General features: G+C 41.6%; 1 protein-coding gene across 2 annotated transcripts in view; it reads right to left on the bottom strand.

The window, feature by feature from the left end:
* Window positions 1-24,450, bottom strand: part of LOC128839568 (uncharacterized) — a 127,406-nt gene extending 102,956 nt beyond the window's left edge. The window contains exons 1-6 of one of the 2 annotated variants that reach the window (XM_054032654.1): window positions 24,133-24,450; window positions 22,630-22,982; window positions 12,408-14,811; window positions 11,635-11,749; window positions 5,467-5,546; window positions 1,337-1,462 (exon numbers count right to left, since the gene is read on the bottom strand). In XM_054032654.1, the coding sequence (XP_053888629.1) occupies window positions 1,337-1,462; window positions 5,467-5,546; window positions 11,635-11,749; window positions 12,408-14,811; window positions 22,630-22,719 (2,815 nt within the window). In that variant the 5' untranslated portion in view covers window positions 22,720-22,982; window positions 24,133-24,450. The remainder of the gene's footprint in view (window positions 1-1,336; window positions 1,463-5,466; window positions 5,547-11,634; window positions 11,750-12,407; window positions 14,812-22,629; window positions 22,983-24,132) is intronic. The other variant, XM_054032655.1, reaches the window with a different exon arrangement.
* Between the last annotated feature and the right edge of the window lie 288 nt (window positions 24,451-24,738).

Genomic DNA, 24,738 nt, shown 5'->3' with positions numbered 1-24,738 from the left:
CCACTCCTTATAATTATCTGCACAGATCATTGCTGTGTTTGTTAAATAATGTTCACAACAGAAAGAACATTCACCAAAACATGCAATTTTCTCTGCTACTTTGGATGAGTACAGGAAACTCCCTTACTCTCAATTTTTCAGTTATAAATCTGTGGAACCATAAATATCCCCAGGATATTTTTGTTCTGTTTGCATGTAACATACCCTTATTAAGTTTTATGGATCTCTTGACTGACCTATTTACATCTCACTTGCCTTTAATTGAGGTCCACACTGTTAGGCTCAGAAAAGTCTTTTAATACTCGTAAGAAATGTTCTTTATGTAGCCAGTAAATTCATTCTCATGGGTTTTTTTAAAAATTGTAAAGGGTGTTTATTAAAGCCATTGTCATGGAATGGGTCTCTGAAGAGTGACCACTTATTTTTGAAAGGAAGGTGATCTGTTTATCCACTACAAAACATTGATTTCTACCTTGAATTTCCAAAATCATTTTGTTCATTTAGGATGTAACATAACCATGTTGTATCAGGCTGGGATATTGTTAGATCTTCCATGGCAGAGTCAGGCCTGACAATATTTATTGGAGGCCTCCAAGTAAAGCCAAAGATGTTGCAGGAAGTGATACTGGCAATTTACAAGAAGCCATTCCCCTTCTAAATCAGGACTGTCCCAATGCCCAAACACACTGTAAAGAAGCATTGTGATGATAACACTGATGTCTTGCAGATGAGAAACAAACCCACAGTCCTGACTATTTCTGGTTATTAAAGATCTCAGCATTGTCACAAGAAAGGAACTGCAATGAGAGTCAAGGGCTCTCAGTACCTCTCCAAAGGTGTTTGTTACCTTCCAGAATCAGTCCTCACACTAGATCTGATCAGAGAACATACATATTACATAAGACAAAAGAAACTGAGGAAGTAATGGGCTTAGAAATTACAGTTGGGGGTTAATTTTTAAAAAATATTTGTTTGTATCTTGCTGTTCTTCCCTACTATTTAAATTATTACTAATTTAAATTATCTTCAAATTCTCTAATCTGCATTGGTATAGTTTATTGACACTTTGAGCTACTGTTTCTTTTTAAATTTCAGGTCAGCATCTATTGATTATCACTCAGCTTTAGTTCCTTGGACAGAGTAAGCACCTGGAGAATGCAAAAGGAAGATAGGTAAATGGGAAGGAAGGTCAAAAGTGATTAAAAAGAACATACTGAGTACACATGAACACAAAAATTACATGAAACAATTTACACATCATTCCTCTGCATATCCTAATAAAAACTTTATGGACTGCTAACATGCTTAACAAATATGTGCACACATTTTTACTTACAAGCATTAGCAGTCTGCACAAAAGCTACTGATGTGGCTTGATAAGTAGGTGGTTTCTGCTGAGCTTTTGCAGATATGGTAGGTTTTGGGAAAGGATGTGCCTTCATCTGTCTGGAATTGACACTACCTACAGAAAGGAGGAAAGTTTCGATAATATTATAGAAGTAAGAGGTAGAAATTAACTATTAGATTATGAAATCCCCAATCCTGGTGCTCTACATGCCACAGGGATGCTACAGCTACAGGGCAAAATTTTCTGGTGGAACTCCCCATGACAGATATGGCAATTTCCTACAATGTCCTAAAAAAACCTTATTGAATTAAGTTTAAGTAGCTTTGGAGTCCATTGTATTAAATGCAAAGGTTATGTATTATTGTGGACCTGGATGATCAAAGGACTATACTGAACCATGTGGCAGACAAGAATGATCTTTTTTGGACAATACGGATGAATTCGATTTCCTGGAAAATATTTAGGGGGTGGTGCATGCAAATTCTCCACCCCTGGTTATGCAAACAGCCAGCCTTTTTAAGCTATGCTCTGAGGAGTGGGCTTTTGTCTGCTGATTACCTGTCACATGAGGTCAAGATCAAGGGCCCAAGCTGTATAAAGGAGACTGATCTATTCCAGCAGGTGCTTGTTCTGAGCTAAGGCTGTTCTGAACTGGTAACCACAGAAAAAACTCTATATGAAGTTTGAATGACTGGCTCCTACCAGAGCCTTTGTGATCTCTGGTAAACTGTAGATTCTTTATTGTTTCAATATGTTTTCTCTGTAATGCTTTCACCTGAAGAATAAATGTGCTTGCTTATACCAAGCTGTGTGGTAACTCGTAACTATTGGCAATTACATTGTTCATAGCCTTCTGAAGAGAAAGCAAAGCGCAGAACTGGCCTGTTTAGGCAGTCAGACTTGCTAAGAATATCGAACTGTAGGCAGAGATCTGTGCCTAAAAAACCCTGGTCAGAAGGGAGAGAGACATGGGTCTCTGCCCAAGAGAAGTGACAGCTGAGGAGCTCGGAGCCTAGAGTGGGATGAGCCCATGCCTCAAATAGTTAGACTGGATTAAGCAAAGTACTTGAACACATGCCTAATTTTAAGGAAACAAGTAGTCCTACTGAATTGAACCATGCTGACTAAAGACCTTACATCACAATGCAAAGCACACCTCTTTGCACAGGCCAACCCCCAATAAAATAGCCTCAACATGGCCTCTCTGGCTTTCTTGGCCTCGCTGGCTTTCTTCACCCAAAGATGTCTTCCCTAAAGCATTCAAAAAGACTCAAACTAGTGGAAGGAAAAGGGACAAATAATTAGATACTCGTTATCTTTCCATCTAGGTTCTCAATTGCACCCATCTTCATAGTGTCTGGGTGCATGGCTAGAGAGTAACTGTCTCTAATCTTTGCCCAGATACTTCTGCATATTAAAAATATTTATTTGATAGGCAAAGTAGAAATACATAGCTGGACAGCTACTCAAAATAGGATGTGGGAGAATGGCAAACAAGAATGAGGGAACATAGAACTTTTGATCCCAAACCTGACAGCTTACTCCTCTATCACCTAAACTAAATCAGATAGGTTGTAATTTGCTAGGAAAGGAAGAAGCCAAATTTAAATATCAGTCACAAGAAATATAGATTAAGAGTAGCACCGTATGAAACCAGATACTTCAGCCAAAAAAAAGAGAGGGACTAGGAAAAATATAGTGAAATTTTAGACAAAATTTTAAATTTAAAAATCTGTACATTCCCTATGGAAAGAAATATTACTTTACTTCTTTATGAAACTGCTATTACTGAATCACTGTATGATGAGCTAAGAAAGGCAAAACTGTCAACTGACAACTTCTTGAGCACTCATCCCTTCATGTCCCTGAAACATTTCCATTAGAGACACATTTAGAGTAAATACAGAGGTCTATTCAGAAATGGGCCTCGTGGGCATTTTTAGCATATTGCCAGCACATTTTCATTGTGAATGTGACATGGATTTCTAGCACCATACCAGCTTATGTAACAGATCTAAGTTGAAAGTCTAATTTGTGTGGTCATCACGAGGCTCTGCACTCTATGGACCAAAGTAAATTTTATGCAGATATCTACTGATAGGATCATGTCTCAATCAGTTTTCCTGCGGACCAAAAGTCAAGCAAGCAGAACAACAGGATATTTTTCTAAAAGATCTGCTGTAGGAATTATTTTGGAGAATTTCTATGGCTTGTGTTATATGTCAGGTCAGACTAGAGGATCACAATGGTCCCTCTTAGGACCTTGGAATCTATGAACCTAAGAAAGAGCAGGAAGCAACTGGATGAGGTCAGGGGAGAGGAACACTGCCCTTCTTGCTCACCAGAAGAGTGGAGTGGGGTACTTATAACTCACCAATCAGCCCCAGAGAATCTTCTCTTACCTGGATTGGGCTGGCACCACGCACCCATCAACCCACCCATGAAATTTGCAAAAGGACCATTTTCCTCATGAGCCACTTTGGGCTTTATGCTAGTCACCCTTTTTTCCTTAGGGATTGCGGGGGGGTCGCCTTCCCCATAGTAAGTCTGGGACTCAGGAATTAGGTTCTAACATTGTAACTTAGTACATAAAACCCATGGAACATGTCCAGTGCAGGTACTTCTTAGGAAGGGATACAGTTATCAGAGAAAATGGACTGGAAAAGGATTTGAAAGAAAGCATCCCTTAAGGGAGCTGAGGAATAGGAGGTTGGGGCTCCTACATCTGGCACAGCAGGGAGCCAACTCTCTCCTTTTAGAGCCCCCTTTTAGCTCAGACAATGGGTGGGCAGTGGGGTACCAGCACTGGGATGGCAAGGACCAGGTTGCAGATCATGTAGAAATGATTAAGGAATGATGGTGTACGTATTGCCAGATATTTTAAGAGAATAAACTTGTAGTTTAATTAAACTATATCCATTGCCTCTTGTCTTCCAGAATGGCCAGATAAGGCTCTAATCTGTATTCTTTGTTCATTTGTGCTCATCTCACTGATGTACAGGATCCTTGCGCTGAGTGATCTTGCCAATAAATGGGATATGAATAACATGTTTTTAAAATGAAATCTACAAACCAAAAATCACAAATCAATCAGCTCATCGTGGATAGGGCCTTCAGCAAAAGCAAAGGCTGTACCAATAAAGGTGTCTCCAAGAAGATGGACAATGTGGAGGAGGGCAGAGAATTACTGCCTAGATGACATGCAAGGTATTACAGTAAGTTATCCACATTTTTATTTGCCTTCTAAATTATTCTTCTCAGGTGAAACTCACAATGCCTAACACAGGGCCATGGAAAGCCCTGTGTGTGTGATTCCAAAAGAAAGAATAAGCAGGGAGTCTCTAGATATGGTTATGGATATATTGAAACTACCAAAAATATCCACAAAGTCTGCTGCTGCCCCTGCACACCTTGGAGTCAAATTCCATGGTGGCTCTCCCTACATAAGTGCAGAGGGTAAAGTATTGTAGGTGGGTGGATAAGTGGTAGTGGTCAATGGACCCAATAACTGTGCAGATCCAGCGTGCACAAACCCTGCACAGCGAGGCTGTAGCAAGCTATGTCTGCTACTAGACCACAGGATATACTAATGGACACGGACTGGCTGAGCAAGTGCTCCAAGTCCAGCCTCTTGGCTAGGAGAAGGGAAAATTCCATTTTTCCTCAGTCTCCATATTCATCCTCCCTGTGCAAAGCCTGTTTACTGGGCTCTGGTGAGAGGCGTGGTGGGTACCTGAATTTCAGCCCTAGTGAATATTATCCATTTAACACATCACTTTTCTCACAAGGAAGAGGAGAAGATGACAGAAAAAAAATATATGGCAGTGGGGCTCTTTAAATCCTCATAGTAGCAGATCATTTCTCCCTTTTTTCATCTGTGTTTTTAATTAAAATATTAAAAATTAGAAATAGATTTGATTCCTTAGAATACAGTTACATGTTCTATTTCAGAAGAAAGTTCAGCTTCTGGAGTCTAGCTAAACTCCCCCTCCCCTATCAAAAGTTACATGCTATACATGCATCAAATCACTGATACATATTTTCATGATATTTAAAATATTAATTTTCTTTGGCATATCGTAGATCTGGTCACATTTACTGTTTATTGAGACACATACCTGAAGGCTGAATATTTTGAGATATATAGACCATCTTCTTGCCTACATCAGCTGAGACTGGTCTTTGTACACATTGTGATCTAGATCAGGCAAACAAAAAATCATTGGAATAGTACATTTCTTTATTTCCACTTGCCCATCATCAGAGGCTAATAATATGATATTTCATACTATGGATTGACAACATAGTGCACAGCTTTGGCACTACAGCACCCGGTAAATGGAAGACAAACATGTAACTGAAATTGTATCACTACTGTTTTATTAAACTTACTAGACACATTTATTTAAATATATAATGTACAACATATGTGGAGAGAATAAATATTTGATAAGCTGCAGAGCCATATGGAACCATGGTGATAGCCATGTGATAAATGCTATGAACCAACTAAATAGTTTGCAGAACCTATTACATATATCCAAGGAAGGTTCTACAAAAATTCTTTCACTTAACTTGTCAAGGTTTAGAAATTTTTTAGTGGCTCTTAAAAAGAACTGTATGCAGATTCCTCCCACTAAAGTATTATTAGAAGAATATCTGAGTCCTGTCATGTGTGAATTCATCCCTTTCATTATCAGACATTTCCATCACAAATTAATCAATCAGATCACCTCCAGTACCACAGCATTCCTTTGGCTAATTTGCCAAATGAAGACAGAGAGCTTGAGTCAGATGTTCACACCTCTCGTGTGTGCACATGAACTCTGATAACATTAACCTTATTTCAAGAGGAGACTTTATTTAATTTCTCCTCATTAAGTTACTGTAGAGCAAATTACCTCATATATATGGAATTATACTACAAGTGCTTATTGAATCATTATTCCTTCAATGTTAGTATAAATTATTACTGCTTGCCCTTGTTAACTAACTGGGAAATATACAGAGAGCCACAGTGTATAAACAGAGTTGTTTTAAAGCATTAATGTTCATTTAGAAGACAATTAGGAAATACACACATACATATTAATATGCAGATTTTAATAAAGCATTTGAAACTCTCTCCTGGCAGATTATACACAAAGTTTATTCACATTTGTTTGGGTTTAGAGGAAAGTTACATGGAATGAAAACTGACTGAAGGAACAAAAACAAAGGGTAAAAATAAAGAGCAAATTACTGAATGGAAGGAGGCATCAAGTGGGATACAGGAGGGATCCAGTATTTTGTCCTGTCATATTTAAAATACTCTCTAATGATCCAGAAAAGGGAGTAAACTGAAATTAGTAAAATTCTTTCTTTCAAGCAATTTGAATTTCTACAGGCATATGTAGGCACTTTGGTTGAAAAGAATTATGAACTTTATCATTTCATGATTCCAGTATGTGATTCTGAGGAATGGTAGTAGGGAAAACAGAATAAAGACAATGGACTTCAAGAAGACAGACGTTAGCAAAATCAGAGAATTGTAGCGAAGAACCCATGGGAAGCAAGACTAAGAGGAAAAAAGAGTTCAAGGGAGTTGTCAGTTTTTTAAAGAGACATTATTAAGGGCACAAAAGCAAACTATCCCAAAGCACAAGAAAGATAGGAAGTATGGGACAAGAGCACCTTGGCTTAACCAGGAGATCTTCAACAACTTGAAACTCAAAAATGAGTCAAAGAGTGGAAACTAGGTCAAATTATGAAGCAGGACTATTTAAAAAACCAACACAAGCATGTAGCCACAAAAATTAAAAAGACCAAGGCACAAAATGTAATTAAACTAGGTAGGGATGTGAAGGGTAACAAGAAAATAGTTTACAAATACTTTAGAAGCAAAAGGAAGACAGAGGACAGGGTAGGCCCATTATTCAGGCTTAGTCTTCACTACAGGGCGGGGAGGTCGATACGCAATTTCAGCTACGCGAATAGTGTAGCTGAATTCGACGTATCCGAGCCGACTTACCCTGCTGTGAGGACGGTGGCAAATTGACCTCCGCGGCTCCCCCGTCAACGGCACTTACTCCTACCTGCGCTGGTGGAGTACAAGCGTCGATTCGGGGATCGATTGTCGCGTCCCGACGAGACGCGATAATTCGATCCCCGAGAAATCAATTTCTACCCGCCGATTCAGGCGGGTAGTGAAGACGTAGCCTCAATGAGGAGGGAAAAACAATAAAGGAAACACAGCAATGGCCAAAGTGTTAAATGTCTTTTTTGTTTCAGCTTTCACTAAAAAGGTTAGCAGTGATTGGACAACTAACATAGCGAACATCAGTATAAATGGGTAGGATATAAGGCTAAAACAGGGAACAAACAAGTTAAGACTTACATCTAACTTGTGTGAATCTTACTAGACAGGGCCTGATTAAATATATCCTAGAATACTTAAGGAACTAGCTGAAGAGATATCTGAGCCATTAGTGATTATTTTGAGAATTTGTGGAGGACGGGGGAGATCCCAGAGGACTGAAAAGGGTAAAATATAGTACCTATCTATAAAAAGGAAAATAAGGACAACCCAGGGAATTACATACTAGTCAACTTAACTTCGCTACCTGGAAGCATAATGGAGTAAATAATCAATCAATTTGTAAGCACCTAGAAGATAAGAGTGATAAATATCAATCAACATGGATTTGTCAAGAACAAATCAAGTCAAACCAACCTAATAGCCTTCTTTTACAGGATAACAAGCCTTGAGGATAACGGGGAAGCAGTAGCTGTAATATATCTCTACTTTAGTAAGGCTTTTGATATTCTCTAACATAACCTTCTCATAAGCAAACTAGGGAAATATAGTCTAGAGACAAACCTACTGTAAAATGGGTGAACGATGGATTGGAAAACTGCACTCAGAGAGTAGTTCTCAATGGTTCACAGTCAAGCTGGAAGGGCATATCGAGTGGGGTCCTGCAGGGATCTATCCTGGGTCTGGTTCTATTCAATATTTTCATAAATGATTTGGATAATGGCATAGAGACAACACTTCTAAAGTTTGTGGATGATGCCAAGCTTGGAGGGGTTGCAAGCACTTTGGAGGACAGGATTAGAATTCAACATGAGCTTGACAAACTGAAGAAATGTTCTGAAGTAAATAGGATTAAATTCAATAAGAACAACTGTAAAGTACTACACTTGGGAAGGAATACTAAATTGCACACATGCAAAATGGGAAATGACTGCTTAGGACAGAGTACTGCAGAAAAGGATCTGGGGGATACTGTGATCACAGATTAAATATGAGTCAACAATGTAAAAGTGTTGCTAGAAAAGTGAACATCATTCTGGGGTGTATTAAAAGCAGTGCTGTAAGCAAGATATGAGAAGTAATTCTTTCAGCACTGATAAGGCTTAAACTGGAGTACTGTGTCCACTTCTGGGCACCATACTTTTGGAAAGATGTGGACAAATTGGAGAAAGTCCAGATGAGAGAAACAAAAATTATTAAAGGTCTAGAAAACAGGACATACCAGGAAAGACTGTAAAATATGGCTTTGGTTAGTCTGGGAAAGAGAAGGCTTGCTGGGGAGGGGGAGAGAGAGGAGACATAATTGATAACAGTCACTGAATATGTAAAAGGCTGTTACAACAAGGAGGGTGATCAATTTTTTTCCTTAGTCATTGAGGACAGGACAAGAAGTAATAGGCTTAAATTGTAGCAAGGGAGATTTAAGATAGAAAGTTTTTCTTAATGTCTAACTGTAAGTGCAGTTGGGTGGCACAGGGGTGGCAGGCACAAGAGGTGGTGGAGCAGCTTTGCCAGCTTGCTGGCTGTGAAGAGTTCCTGTGTGCAAGGGAGTTCTCCACTGTCCATTTCCAGCAACTTTAAGACTGCTTTGTGCAAAGTGGTTTTAGTAGACCACAGAATCCAGCCCAGTGGCTTCACAGGAAGCAGGGTCAGGCCCTTAACAAGGACAGAAATGAGGCAAAACATGACAGAGGATGTGGGCAAGAGCACATGCACAGACTCTTACCACCAAAGAACAAATCAATTGAAAATAAGAAAAGAGGCCATTAGTAACTGAATCCAGATTAAAACAACTCTCTTCCTTATTGATCACTAGTGCTAAGAAGTTTATTAATTATCAAAAAAGCACAACTGGATTTTTACACACAAAAAATGCCTTCCTACACAAACCAACCCAGAGCATCTTAATATTAACACAAAAAACGTTTTCAGCTCTCTGCCATGAAATCATAAGAATTTAGCCCTCTTGAGTGGGTGGATGAAGAAAATTACTTTGTGCAGCTTCATGTTTGGCCTGAATTCTCCCCAATTCTACATACACTGACTTTTTCCACTGTTTAGATGTATGTTTTTTATAATACGTTCACACCAATTCTGATAAGCTGAGAGTACTTGGGGAATACTTTCTTCAGATAAGATTTATAAAACCTCTAGTTTAATTATTTTATTTCTCTTAAAAGAAAATAAATATAAAAATAAACTTTCAAAACAAATGATGCTTACTATAAGCGGGACTCCAAAAATGGGCCCAATCCTTTCAGGTACCCCACATGAACACAGAGGTTTGCCCATGTGAAACAATGTCCAGGGTCAGAGACTATGAGATATTAATGAGACTTTCCCAAGCTATGATTTATCTCGTTACTATTGGTACGATCCATTGCAGGAAGCAATGAATCACTTTAATGGTGTAATGGGTAAGAAACAGAATTTGTTAAAACTGGAAATTTCACCACAAAAATGGTAGGACAACCTTTTCAAACATGGGTGCCTAAATTTGGGTCCCTAAAGTAATACAAGTATCACCTTTTAGACATACACAATACAACCAATAATTTGACTGACTAGATTGGAAATATGTAAATTTATCATCTTTTTGTTGCTGCTCTGATTTATTAGCTCTATAACAGACAATGGTGCAAATCCAGCACAGTGTTATTCTATTGAAGTCAATGCATTTACACCAGGGTGAATTTAGCTTAGTAACAATAATGAAACAGTTTTGCATTTCTATAGTGCCTTCCAGCCAGCCATTTAAAAGCTTTTTGCTAATTCTAATGCATTAATCCTCCCCTCTTCTGTGATGTAGGGAAATATTATTATCTCCAACTTAATTATGGGGAAAATGTTGAGCCCCATGAACGTGGCCCTTTTCCATTGGGTTCCAAATCCAGGAAGCAATGTCATTGGAGTGAGCTGCATCAAAGCAGCTCCCACAGCAAACCACCATCACCTCCTGTGCATGACCCTTGCTGCTGCCACTGTCTACCTGGCTTCCAGAAATTAAAATTGCTGGGAAGTCAGAGAGAGGATCCTCATGCTCATTCCACTTGATATGGATGGTGCCACAATAAGAGCTAACCCCACCCTCTCCCCCCACTCAATTCTCTGTTTCTGCCAGATGCCATCTGAAGGCTGCTACCACCAGACTCTACCCATCTCCCACCACAAACTGAAGTGAGCTCCTTTTAAAACCCAAGTGCCCTGATTAGCCTGCCTTAATTGATTCCAGCAGCTTCTTCTTAATTGGCTCCAGGTGTCCTAATTAGCCTGCCTCCCTTAACTGGTTCTAGCAGGTTCCTGATTACTCTAGTACAGCCCCTGTTCTAGTCACTCAGGGAACAGAAAACTACTCATCCAGTGACCAGTATATTTGCCCTCTACTAGACTCCTGTACCCCACTGGTCTGGGTTTGTCACAGCCCCTTTACACTGCTAAACTGGTTTTACGGGGCCTTATTATAAGGGATAATCAGACCATAATAAATAATGTTCTACTTAAGAGACAATAAAAATATTCCCACAACAGTTTTGTATTTTCCAACCTCTTTCTTTAACCATTTGCCATCTAATCGCTGACCTGAAGGAAGAGGGAAGCGCTATGAACAAATGTCTTCCACAGACCTTATTGTGACTCCAAGGGATATTAACCATGTGGTGAGTACTCTTGTTCTTTCCCACTCAGCTGCCTTGAAAATCCCCACTGCTTGATTTGTTTCAGAAGCAGTTAGAGTTGTAGAAGAAAAATCTTGATTTTAATTATTTGCCAATCTAGTGTCTCAATTCTGACTAACTTAATTTGACTAATTTGAGTTAAAATTAGAATGTTTCAAATTAAATTGTAACTTTAGAACAACATACTGCAGAGCTAGAAAAAAATTGGCAAAATTAAAGATGTTGATGGGTAGAATGTAAGTATTAATGCCCTAACTGGAGCATTTATTACAGATAATTTTTAGTAGATTGAAAGTTCGAAAAAAAGGTAAGCAAACCTTGGCTTCAGTTCTCCATGTGTGTAAGATGACCATGCAATGCTGGATTTCTCCCAATACCTCTTAAAACCAGTCAGTTTTGTCCTAATGCTTTTGGTTTCTGAGAGTTTCCTATCTAAAAATATGTAACAACACTAAATGTTACCAAACATTTACATATAATTAATTTACGATTTTTTTATCATAGGGAGCGATCTTACTTCACTATGAGTAAATTCTGACACCAAAGTATAGTACTGTAGTTCTACATTCTACTGTACTCCACAAGAAACATTTCCTAAAAACATACATCAACTTTACTCATTGAGTCCCAAGAACAGCCTAATCAGAGCTGTTTATTTACATGCAAGTGATAAAAAGGGCTAATAAAAACAATGAATTTCACAAACAGTTGTTATGTGTCATTACTTGACAGCTTTTTTTAATGCAAAAACTAAGCATCTCAAAACACATGAATCAATTTCAGTTAACAATGAATTAGGAATTGGAGAGATGGATGCTACTTTATCAGTGCTGAACCATTATTATTATTATTTTTATATCAAAGGTCACAAAATTTTAGATTTACATATAAACACCCAAAATAAATAATTATAACAGTCAGAGAAGAATTATGACAGTCAGAGAAGAATAAACAACTGGATCATGCATATATTCAACAACAGAGGATTAGCACATTTCTCATGTAGTAAGAGTAGTAAGTAGTCATTAGCAATGGTTATATATTTTACATAATTAAAAATGAACTTAACAAATGTGAAAAATTTCTTTACCTATTGAAACTTGGCTTTTTTTCTGCTCTGTTTTACTATTCAACTCAAGATCATCCAAAAGTTTCATAAAAGTAGATTCTCCTTCAGATGTGTCCTGTTCTTCAAGACGGCTGTTCTCTTGTTCTATGGCATCAGGATTTATGTCATTAACAGAGCTTAGTTCAGTAGCTCCGCAATCACGGTGAGTTTCTTCAGTCTCCTCTTGCTCAACCACCTTACCCTCAAGATGTTTGGCGATCTTTTCTTCTTTCGAGTATCCACGGTATTCTTGGAAAGAAAATGGCTGGTTTTTCTCTTTAGGATGAAGACATCTGGTCTTATTTAACTGATCCAAATAAAAATAATATTTATCCAAAACACTAATATCACAGTCTGAATATAAGAGTGGCTTATCATCCCAGCATATCTTTTGGCAATCATTACTTCTTTCTCTTAGTTTGGGGAATTCCTCTGAGATGCTTTCTGAAACTTGTGAAGATTTGATAACTTGACTGAAAACATTCTTCTGCTTGTCAGTCACATCTCCTAGGAATACTTTGGATTTATGTTCCATATTGTCTTTACTAGACTGTGTTAATATACCTAATAAAACACAACCACACCCACTGCACCAAGTCATATCTGGATAACTGAGACTTGCACAGTCAGGGCAAACTTTAAAAGTGTGTTCTGGAGGGTTCACTAATGAATTCAGCAAAGGATTGCTACTTTGCATGGCTGGATCTTTCTTAGAGCATTTTAGCTCTATTTCTTTTTGAGCTCTCTTGTAGTTATTTCCTTTACCCATACTATTGTCAAAACTTGTGCTACTGAAGATACTGTCTGTTTGCTCTTCTCCAATCCATTTTCTCGCTTCAACAGTGGAATCTGAGAATTCCATATCCTTGAACCTTGATTCATTTCTCTGATCTGTCTCTCTCTTCAGAGGTGTAAAATCTACCACCAGATCTTCCAATTCATCATTTTCAACCTCAGATTCACTAGAGAAGGGGATACATCTGTTTTCAGCCTCTCCCTTGATGCTATTTGCAATAACCTTGCCTTCACTGCAGCCATGAGCCTTTAAGGACAAGTTGAAATCCTTGTGTTTATAATTTTCTTTGTTCTCCAATATGAGCTTTTCTCCCACAGACCATTTTCCATTGCTGTACATCTTCCTCATGGAGGCAATACTACCGCCCAGCACACCAGAACTCAAATATTTTATATTTTTTTCTTTAAATGAAAATATGCTGTGTGAAGATTTTTTGTGCTCCTTGATCTCAGCACCAGACCTATTAGTTCTCTTTGTCTTCACAATTCTGTCTGTGCATTCCTCATCTGAACTATCAACTAGGGGAGCCCAAAAATAAGTACTAGGATCTTCACGTGGAGCCTCTGCGGTTTTACTTGAATAATTGTCAGTTTTACACACAACTTGAGGTTGTGGCTGGACACTACGTATCTCTGACCACATATCTTTCTCACCTATATTTTGAAAATTTGATTTTTCTTTGCTGTTCCAGGTTTCATCAGCAAGTGCAAGTCGGCCCAAAATACATGGGGAGATCTCAGGGTCCCTTCTTTCTCTCTTGATCCTAATTATTGTCTTTCTCTGATTATTATTATTATTATTAGCCTGAATGTTATAGAAATATTTGTTTTCAGGGGCTAATGTTTTATCTCTTAAAGGATCAAGAGAAATGCACCTCTCTGTATGCTCTGAGTTAACTTCAGAGATTGAAGAAATGCTGGAACTCTTAAGAATATTAGCATGTGCATTGAGGTTAAAAGCATCTGTCGATTGTGACAAAGAACCATATGAGCTTCTGGTTTCTTTCTTCTCCCTATTTAGTGCTATTTCACTTTCATTGTCTTGAGGCAAAATAAGTCCTTGAGATAACTGTGAACATTTCAGCCTATGAGCTGCTTGCTGAGATTTACTAAGGACCAATTGTGCCCAATTCATAACATGCTGGAGTTTTTGTGTCTCCGGAACAGTCAGATCCTCAAGTAGTCTATGATCTAATTCTGAAATACAAGTCTGGCTCATATATTTGCTATGTGTTTCTGGATTTGTGATAATTGTTTCTTGTTCTTTTCCTTCATGGTTTACTCCAGATGATCTCTGAATTAAAGGTTTCCTTCCATTTGTTGCATCATTAGGTTGCTGAGAGCCACTTAATGTGGAAATCTGATTTTCTTCTTTTGTGCTCACTGCAGAATGTAAAACTGCTCCTCTGGAAGCTGATGAACTTGGTTTATTATCAGTACCACAAGAGTAAATCCTTGTCCCTCCACACCTTCCATAGTAAGCTAAGCGCTTGGCCCGTAAGAGCTTGAGGTCGCGGGTGCGAGGTGTATCTGTTTCATTAATGATTTCAGCATGGAGCCGTTCAGCTGCTTTTTCAGATAAATGCTCCATCTGCAAAAAACATATGTACACAAAAATGAAATTTTTCAACAAAAGTAGAACTACAAATATAATTCTTACAGATAAACTGAGACCTTCCCTGAACATATTCAATGCATTATTACAGGACTGAAGCAACTAACTATAGACAAAAAAGGTAAAAAATGCATATTAGTTTAGATTAAGTAATTAAAACAAGATGCAATTTTACTTTTCCATTCTGAGGCTAAAGACTTGATCCTGCATCGAATGATGTCAATGGCAAAATTCCCATTAACGTACATGGGTCCAGAATCAGCTGTAGAGGCACCAGCTCCAGCTCAGCGAAGTACTTAGGCATGCGTCTAACTTTAAGCATGTGAGTAGATCCACTAACTTCAATGGAATGGCTCATGAGTTTAAAATTAGGCACAATCTTAAGTATATTGCTGAGTCAGGGCCTCAGTTCAGACTTTTTAAAGCTGCGTGAGCTTATTGGCTTTAAGGCCAAACAGCTGCTTTAAGCACACAATTATCTTCTCAGGCAACAACATCAAAATACTCATCACATTACAAAGCTTCTGGATAGAGTTTAGGGGAAGGAATATGTGATGATAAATGGTACGTAAGAACAGCCATACTAGGTCAAACAATGGTCCATCTAACCCAGCATCCTGTCTTCTGCAAGTGGGCAATGCCAGGTGCCCTAGAGAGAATGAACAGAACAGGTAATCATCAAGTGATCCATCCTGTCGCCCATTCCCAGCTTCTGGCAAACAGAAACTAAGGACACTTCACAGCCTGGTTTCGCATCCCTAACCATCCTGGCTAGTAGCCATTGATGGACCTATCCTCCATGAACTTGTCTAGTTCTTTTTTGAACCCTGTTATAGTTTTGGCCTTTCACCACATGCTCTGACAGAGTTCCATTGATTGACTGTATGTTGTGTGAAGAAATACTTGGTTTTGTTTATTTTAAAGCTGCTGCCTATTAATTTAATTTGGCGACCCCTAGTTCTTGTGTTATGAGAAGGAGTAACTGACACTTCCTTATTTACTTTCTCCACACCAGTCATGATTTTACAGACCTCAATCATATCCTCCCTTAGTCATCTCTTTCCAAGCTGAACAGTCCCAGTCTTACTAATCTCTCCTCATATGGAAGCTGTTCCATACCCCTATCCTTTTTGTTGCCCTTTTCTGAACCTTTTCCAATTCTAATATCTTTTTTCAGATGAGGCAACCAGATCTGCACGCAGTATTCAAGATGTGGGTGTATCATGGATTTATATAGAGGCAATATGATTTTTCTATTTTATTATTTATCCCTTTCCTAATGATGCCAAACATTCTGTTCGCTTTTTTGACTGGATAATTTCAGAGAACCATCCACATTGCCTTCAAGATCTCTTTCTTGAGTGGTAACAGCTAATTTAGACTCCATCATTTTGTATGTATAGCTGGCATTATGTTTTCCAATGTGCATTACTTTTCATTTAACAACACTGAATTTCCTCTGTCATTGTTGCCCAGTTACCCAGTTTTGTGACTTCCCTTTGTAACTCTTCGCAGTCTGCTTTGGACTTAACAATCTTGAGTAGTTTTGTATAACCTGCAAATTTTGCCACCTCACTGTTTATCTCTTTTTCTAGATTATTTATGAATATGTTGAACAGCTCTGGCCCCAGTACAGAGCCCTGGGAGTCACCATTATTTACCTCTGTTCATTCTAAAAACTGACCATTTATACCTATCCTTTGTTTCCTATATTTTAACCAGTTACTGATCCATGGGAGGACCTTCCCTCCTATCCCATAACAGCTTACTTTGTTTAAGAGCCTTTGGTGAGGGACCTCGTCAAAGGCTTTCTGAAAATCTAAGTACACTATATCCACTGGATCATCCTTGTCCCCAAGGCTTGTTGACCCCCTCAAAGAATACTAGTAGATTGGTGGAACATGATTTCCCTTTACAAAAATCATTTTGACTCTTCCGCAACAAATCGTGTTCATCTATGTGTCTGATCATTCTGTTCTTTCCTATAATTTCAACCAATTTGCCTGGTACTGAAGTTAGGCTTACCAGGCTGTAATTGCCGGGATTGCCTCTGGGGCCCCTTTTAAAAATTAGCATCACATTAGCTATTCTCCAGTCATCTGGTACAGAAGCGGATTTCAATGATAGGTTACATACCACAGTTAGTAGTTCTGCAATTTCACATTTGAGTTCCTTCAGAACTCTTCGGTAAATACCATCTGGTCCTGGTGCCTTATTGCTGTTGAATTTATCAATTTGTTCCAAAACCTCCTCTTATGACACCTCAATCTGGGACAGTTCCTCAGATTTGTCACTTAAAGAAAATGGCTCAGAATTGGGAATCTCCCTCACATCCTCAGCCAGGGAGACCGATGCAGAGAATTTGTTTAGTTTCTCTGCAATGGCCTTATCTTCCTTGAGTGTTCTTTTAGCATCTCGTTCAGCCAGGGGCCCTCCTGGTTGTTTAGCAGGCTTCCTGCTTCTGGTGTACTTAAAAAAAAAAAATAAAAAAATTATTGGTGTTACTTTTTGAGTCTTTGGCTAGCTGTTCTTCAAATTCTTTTTTGGCCTTCCTAATTATATTTTACACTTCACTTGCCAGAGTTTATGCTTCTTTCTATTTTCCTCATTAGGATTTAACTTCCACTTTTTTAAAGGGTTTTTTTTGCCTCTAACTGCTTCTTTTACTTTGTTGTTTAGCCACGGTGACACAGTTTTGGTCCTCTTACTATGTTTTTTTAATTTGAGGCATACATTTAAATCGAGCCTCTATTAGAGTGTCTTTGAAAAGTTTCCATGCAGCTTGCAGAGATTTAACTTTTGGCACTGTATCTTTTAATTTCTGGTGAAAATTAGGAGATTCATATTTAACAGAATAGCACAAATGATAAAATACAATATATAGTATTTTGATACCATAAGAAGTGTACAGGTTAGGGAGGTAAATACAGTTTAAAAAGTTAACTGTTTAAACGGTTAACTGTTTAAGTGGCTGGGGCCCATCCCGCCGGAGTGGCTGGGTGGTGGCTGGGCCTGCTCTGGCTAGCCGGCACTGCTTCGGCTGGGCACTACAGCTGGACCCGCTCCGTCCAGGCGGTGCTGCTCCATCTGGGCACTGCGGCTGGGCCCGCTCCAGCTGGCACGAGGCCACGGGAGCCAGCTGGCCAGCCAGCCCAGGCGTTAACGGTTAAGGCAGTTAACCGGTAAGACTATGCTTACCGGTTAACCAGTTAGCATTTTACATCCCTAGTACAGGTGTAATGAACTGGACAATCATTCCACCTATACTACACCTCAGTTTCGTTTGAAATACCAGTAATTATACTCAAGAAGGAAAGAATCCGACTTGACTTTCAGATCCAGGTTTCTGCATTTGACAGATAAAAAAAAAATTGATCAAATTTCATATGAAGTAACTGAAAGACAAACATGGAACCCACAATGTCATTTCTGTAGAGTCACTTTCTGGATGACACAAAACAAAAGAGTAGTGAAGGTTTAACTAATATCAAAACAAAACAAGCCATCCTTCTACTAGATGGTGATCAGATTGGGTGTTACTGAAGCTATGTGGAGCCCCCAAAATACTGGGAGTGAAATCCTGGCCCAACTAAAGTGAATGGTAAAATTCCCATTGACTTTCATGGGGACAGCATTTCACCCAGAGGCCAAAGGCAGTCAGTTGTTTTGTTTGTTTTTAAGGTCAACTCCGGAAACTGCTGAAGAACTGCAAAAAATGCATACTATCTCAATCCACCAGGAGCATTATCTCAGGGCTCATAAGGGCTAATGGGGGAAGACAGATTGGGGCAGGGTGTGAATGGGAGTGAGGCACAGGACCACAGGAGGAGGAAGGCTCAGAGACATATGGGGACAGGGGGAGAGGGGCAGAGTTACATAGGGACAGGGGAGTGGCTGGGTGAGCACACAGAAACACATGGGGACAGGGGACAGGGAGACATAGGGACAGGGGAATAGCTGGTGAGGGCACAGACACATGGTGATGTGGGAAGAGTGCAGAGCTACATAGGGACAAGGGAGTGGCTGGGTAAGGGCACAGAGGTACATGGGAGCAGGCAGATGTGCCTGCCTGAACGGGAGAGGCTAGGGCCAGCCAGAGTCTGCATGGGGTAAGCTCCCTAACAATCCTTCCCTGCCCTCCCCCTAAAAAAACCTGTTTCATATATGACAGGTTCAGTCACAGAGACCCTCTTGGGACTGTCATCTGACATGCTGGAATTACCTCTGAGCCCGTTTTCCCTGCCAGCTTGGGACTTCCAGCAGGGCCGCCCAGAGGATTCATGGGGCCTGGGGCAAAGCGGGGGAGCTGCAGCCCGGGCTGGCTTTAGGCACTGCGGGGCCCGATTCGAAGAAGCTGCCGCCGAAGTCCCGCCACTGTCTTCGGCGGCAGCTGAATCGCTGCCGCGGAGGAAGGACCCTCTGCCAAAATGCAGCCAAAGACAGCGGCAATGATTGAGCTGCCGACGATGACATTACCGGAACTTCGGCGGCAGCTCAATCAGCTGCCGGTGCCTTCGGCAGCACTTCAGCAGAGGGACCTTCCTCCGTGGCAGCGATTGAGCTGCCACCGAAGACAGTGGCGGGACTTCGGCGGCAGCTCCTTCTGGACGTTGCGGGGCCCTCTTAAGGGCGCAGGGCCCGATTCTGGCCCTGGCTGCGGTGCTTGTACTCACCCAGCGGCGGTCCGGGTCTTCGGCGGCGGGGGGGCCCTTCAGATGCTCCGCGTCTTCGGCAGCACTGAAGGACCCGCCACCGAAATGCAGTTCTGTATTGTAGTTTAAATGAATTATTACTCAGCGTTCTGTATTAATATGCCTAGTAAGGAATCTATTTGTCAAAAAACCTTTCCTGAATCTTTTTTGTTGTCTGTATGGTTACAGACATACTTGCTGACAGGTATTTTGAACTAAATGACCCAAAATAATTGAAACTGGTGTGATTATATTGTGTTATTTTGACAAATAAAATATGCAGAATTTTAAAATATTGTGTGCAGAATTTTTAATTTTTTGGCACAGAATTCCACCAGGAGTAATCACTGTTCCAAAGCAAACTGGATATCACCAGATTAAACCCTTAAGAAAACAATGTGTTATCATATGAGTCTCTAAAACAGATCACAGTCTGCAATTGCCACCTAGAGGTATAAATAAATTATACTTGTGTTTTAATAGTACAGAATATTAGTTCATTTCAGTGACAATGCTGCAGATACAAGCTATGTCAAGTGGGGCAATTCAGCAGGGAAATAACTTGGTAAACAACATCAGCGGGGGGAGGGGAGACAGAAAATTAGGAGGAGGCTAAGGGATGGTAAGACTGGCAACTGAAGGAGGAGAGGTGAGACAATGCAGCGAAAGGGTTTTTCTTGTTCCCAGTAGACAGAGGTGATATTTGAACATGGTTAGGCAAAACTAAAAGAAATGTTCATTGGTAATTTACAACGTGAGTAAAGATCACATTGGCTCTAACTTAATAAAGTAGGCAAAGCCTACTCTGCTTCGTCTGGCCTGGCCCAGAGTTCCCATTCACAGATAGCCTATTTTACCCCCATTTTGTCTCATCCCACAACAAGAAAACTATACAATAACTGCCCTCCTTTGGTTCAACAATATGACAGTTCTGGATGCAGAACAAGGGTTAAACATCCAAGTTTTCTAGGGATTTAGTTTTCTTTTGTTGATTTTACCAACATCTATCTCTAATCTCTCCTCTATACCATTTTCTTTAATGCAGACCAGATTAATAATTAAAAACAATACTTTTCACTGCTACAGTACCTTCCCTTAAAGAACCTCAAAAGACTTTACAAACATTACCAGTAAGATGGGTAAATATTATCCTAGTTGTCCCAGAGGAAGAAATTGAAGAACAGAGTGATTAAGTGACTTGCCCAAAGGCACACAGATATCTGGCACAGATAGGAATACAGCCCAGATCTCATCCACTTTTGCTAGAAAGCAACACAAATGAAGCAACATAAAACAAATAGTATTTCCAAATAGTTTCCAAATGATAAAAGAACAAATAATATTTACTAGATACACAGCATTTCAACTGAACAAAATAGAACAAAGTCAGAAGAGATTTCTTCAACACATTAGCTCTCCAATACCTTTTGGTACATCCCTGTATACTCAATAACCTGGCCCTTTTAGTACTTAGTCTCTGACCTTTAAACCAGGCTTCCTCAATCTTCATGTACCCAGGTGGGTTTCTACAGGAGTAGATCTCAAATACTGCTGCTTTAGAGCTCTCTTTAACATGAAGGTCAAACTTACTTCTCTGGCTCAGGTCAACCTTTCACTTCACTTCTAATAGTTTATCCTATATCCAGCCCACTTCACCTTTTTTAGAAATCCCCTATCCAGAAGAAATGACCCAAGGGAGTTACCATAGTAACGCAAATATCTTTAGGACTTTAGAGAGAAGTTATATCACACCAGCAAACAATGCTGTATCTTCACTGGAGTGATGAGACCAGGCTGCTTTGAGCAAAATGGAACACCACATACCAGGACATGTAGTCTGCGTTGATCTCTATTCTAGCTCCTCCCTGACTGCTCAAAGAGGAAGTTACCCTGGTATACTCCTCCTCCCTCAGCTTCTGTCTGAGTCCTTCTCCCCGGTGAATAGTGCTTCCTTTTACAACTGCTCAAAGCTTTCTCAAGTAGCAGCAGCAGCAGAGTAAAATGGAACTGATTTTTGTCAATTACACCGCTCCCCAGAGGGTTCTGAATAGCAGCTATGTAAACTAACAAGACTGGTTAGTGTTTGCTGTGCTGCAGTTTTCACCTTGAGCAGCAGCATACTGGAAACATGAGCTGTCTATCTGAAGATTACTCCTGGGGGAATTCTGTGCCACTGCGCAATGCAGAATTTGTGCAGAATTAATGTTCAGCGCAGAATTTCCTTTTTCCCCCAACAGAACTGGCACTGCAGAGCTGTTCGCTGTCACTAGGGACAGCTGGACCCAGCAAAGCCCAACTTCCAAATAGAAGACACTGCTGGGGGGAGAGGGAGGAGGAGCTGGAGGGTTCCTGGAAGCTACAGTTCCTGGCACATCCTGAAGGAAGGAGACAGCGTGCAGGAAATGCAATACAAGCCCGAGTCAGCATCAGGCTGCTTCTCCCTCTGCATACATGGGCTCTGGGAGGGAAGGGGTTGCGAGGGTCTGGGCTGCTGGGGAGGGGCACCTCATGGCTGGGCTCTGGAGGGTAAGGCGAATAGAAACAGGAGCTGGATTGTCGTAGGGGTTTCTTTAACTCTCTACTCCTGGGGGAATTTTTCATGTGTCTGTATTGTTACAGTATACTGATAGGTATTTTGGAATAAATTACCAAAATAATTGAAACTGGCATGATTATATAGTGTTATTTTGACAACTAAGATATGTGGAATTTTGCAGAATTTTAAATTATTGTGCATAGAATTCTTAATTATCTGGTGCAGAATTTTTAATTTTTGGCACAGAATTTCCTCAGGAGTAGAAGATCCAGGAGGCAGTACTGCACCAGTTTGCACTTGGTTCACATTTGTTTATCTTCCCAACCATAAGAACTAGAATTTGTTTTTTAAATGAAAGTTTATATACTGCAGAAGTTTTCCAATTAGCCAAAGACAAGTGGATTTTTCAAGCCCTGCTTATAAAACATAGTCCTATCACTTAAAATAACCTGCATAATCCTAAAGAAAAACACAGTACATTCCCCAATCAATTGCATAATTGTATTGTGTTCATCCTCACCCTCTCTCTCTCTCCCCTAGCCCTCCCTGTGCTATCTATCATCTTACCTTATAGCAAAGGCTCTCAAAGTTGTTTTTATAGTATGGATCACCTCTTAATGGAGAGATTACCTCATGGACCCTCCCTTTCTGTTGCATACATTCCTGTAGCAATTACTGCAACTGCTCACATACAAAAGTAGTGTGAGGAAAGTGTCTAATGTATTTTTAACTTTTTTTAAATGCAGTCAAGCAGGTGGAAGCAAGGAAGTGAGTCAACACCCTGTGACCAGCCAGCTATCTGTGAACCCTTAGCAAGTGCTTCATGGACCACAACTTGGAAACCAGTGCTTTAGAGGGTAAGCTCTCACGAACAGGACAGTCTTCATCAGCTCTGGAAAGTTCCATGTCCACCTGGGGTGCTATATAATAAACAACGATAACATAATTTTAAAGTTGAGTGATGGCTGGGTGGACTGGTGTGTGGAGGGATGGATCAAAAAGCAGCTGAGTGTGTGGGTGTGTAAGTAAGGATATGGCTGAGTTTATGGGTTGGGAGATGGATGGGAAAGTGGGTTGGGGCACAGAGAATCAGGAGGAGAAGAGTAGGATAAGAAATTTACTAGGCGTATGGAATGGTGGTACATATGGTTTGGCAAATGAGCAAATCGTTGAATGTAAGGATGTCTAGGAGAATGGGTGAGTGTATGGATGACTGGGCACTTGGATGGCTGGGGGAGTGGGCAGATGTGTATAGGGGGATGTCCAGGTGAGTGAGCAGTTGTATGGGTGGCTGGATGGCTCCTCAAATGGGTGTGTGGATGGGTAGATGACTGAGTGCATGGGTGGGTGTCTGAGTGAGAAAGTGAGTGGCTGAGCTAGTGGGTGGGTGTATGGATGAGTGAATAGATGTATGGATGATAGGAAGGCAGATGGTGAGGCAAGTGGTTGGGTGGTCATATGGCTGGGTGAATGGACGTGGATGGATGGAGGGTTGGCAGCCTGGGTGGCTGAGCAGCTCCATGGCTGGGAGAGCGGATGAGTGATTGGGAGGCTAGACAGGTGGCTGGGCAACTGGAAGGCTGGGTGAGTGGTTGCATGACTGGGCAGGTACTTGGAAAGCTGGACGGGCTGCTGCATGGTTGGACGGTTGGAAGGGTGGGCAGCTTTGTGGCTGGCTGATTGGAAGGCTGGGCAGTTGCATAGATGGCAGAATGCCTGGACAGGTGGCAATGCGGCTGGTCTGGTGGCTGCATGACTGGAGGACTGGCTGGCGATTGCATGGCCAGACAGAGAGGTGGCAGGGTGGATGGACGACTGCATGGCTGGAGGAGTGGAAAGGTGTCTGGGTAGCTGGACTGATGGCCAGGCAGTTGCATGGCTGGACAGGTAGCTGGGTGGCTGGAGAAGTGGCTGATTGCCCGCATAGCAGAACGGGCATTGCGGGAGCGGTGATTGCATTACTGTGTGGTTGGAGGGGAGGCTGCATGGCAGGAGAGGAGAGGGGGTGGCTGGCCAGGTGTTCGGGTCTGTGGGTGACACATTCAGCCCAGCCCGGGACTCCCCACCCACCTTGCCTGCAGTGATCACGGCGGGCGCCGACCTGCTGACTCCCGGGGGCTTCGGGTTCTGTCTTCGGGGCGGCCCCTCCGCCGGGCCGGGCCACACGAGAGTTATTTATGCCGGGGCCGGAGGGGCCGGTCGAGTCACCCCCGTCCACAGCCCAGCAGAGCGCGGCGTGAGAGCCCGGGCAGGGCCCCGGGAGCGGGGCAGGGGCGGCTGCTAACACCCGCCGCCTGCGGGCCAAGGCGAGCCGGGCTGGGGCGGCGGCTCCCCGGCGCGGCTCCAGGCATTTGTGCCCCGCGGTCTCCGTGGAAACCGCCGCCCGGGCCGGGGGAGGAGCAGAGGCACGGACCGGTGCCTGCCCGGCTCCTCCCTCCCGCAGCAATGCACAAGCCCCAAAGCCAGGGGCCGGCCTGTTCCCGGCCAGGCCCCCAGGCACCGGCCTATGCAGCGCTGCCCCCTCCGCCTCCACTGCTTCCCCGCTCTGCGCCCCCAGCCGGCCGAGCGCCTCCCCGCGCACAGGGTCCGTCCTTGGCCACCGGGCAGGGAGAGCGGCTAGCGCGAGCAGCTGGCCTGGCCGGGACACGGCTTCAGCCGCCAGGGCCCACAGCGCGC

The sequence above is a fragment of the Malaclemys terrapin genome, chromosome 6 (assembly GCF_027887155.1).
Source record: "Malaclemys terrapin pileata isolate rMalTer1 chromosome 6, rMalTer1.hap1, whole genome shotgun sequence".
Taxonomy (NCBI): Eukaryota; Metazoa; Chordata; order Testudines; family Emydidae; genus Malaclemys; species Malaclemys terrapin.
This window is presented reverse-complemented; position numbering and strand designations above follow the sequence as displayed.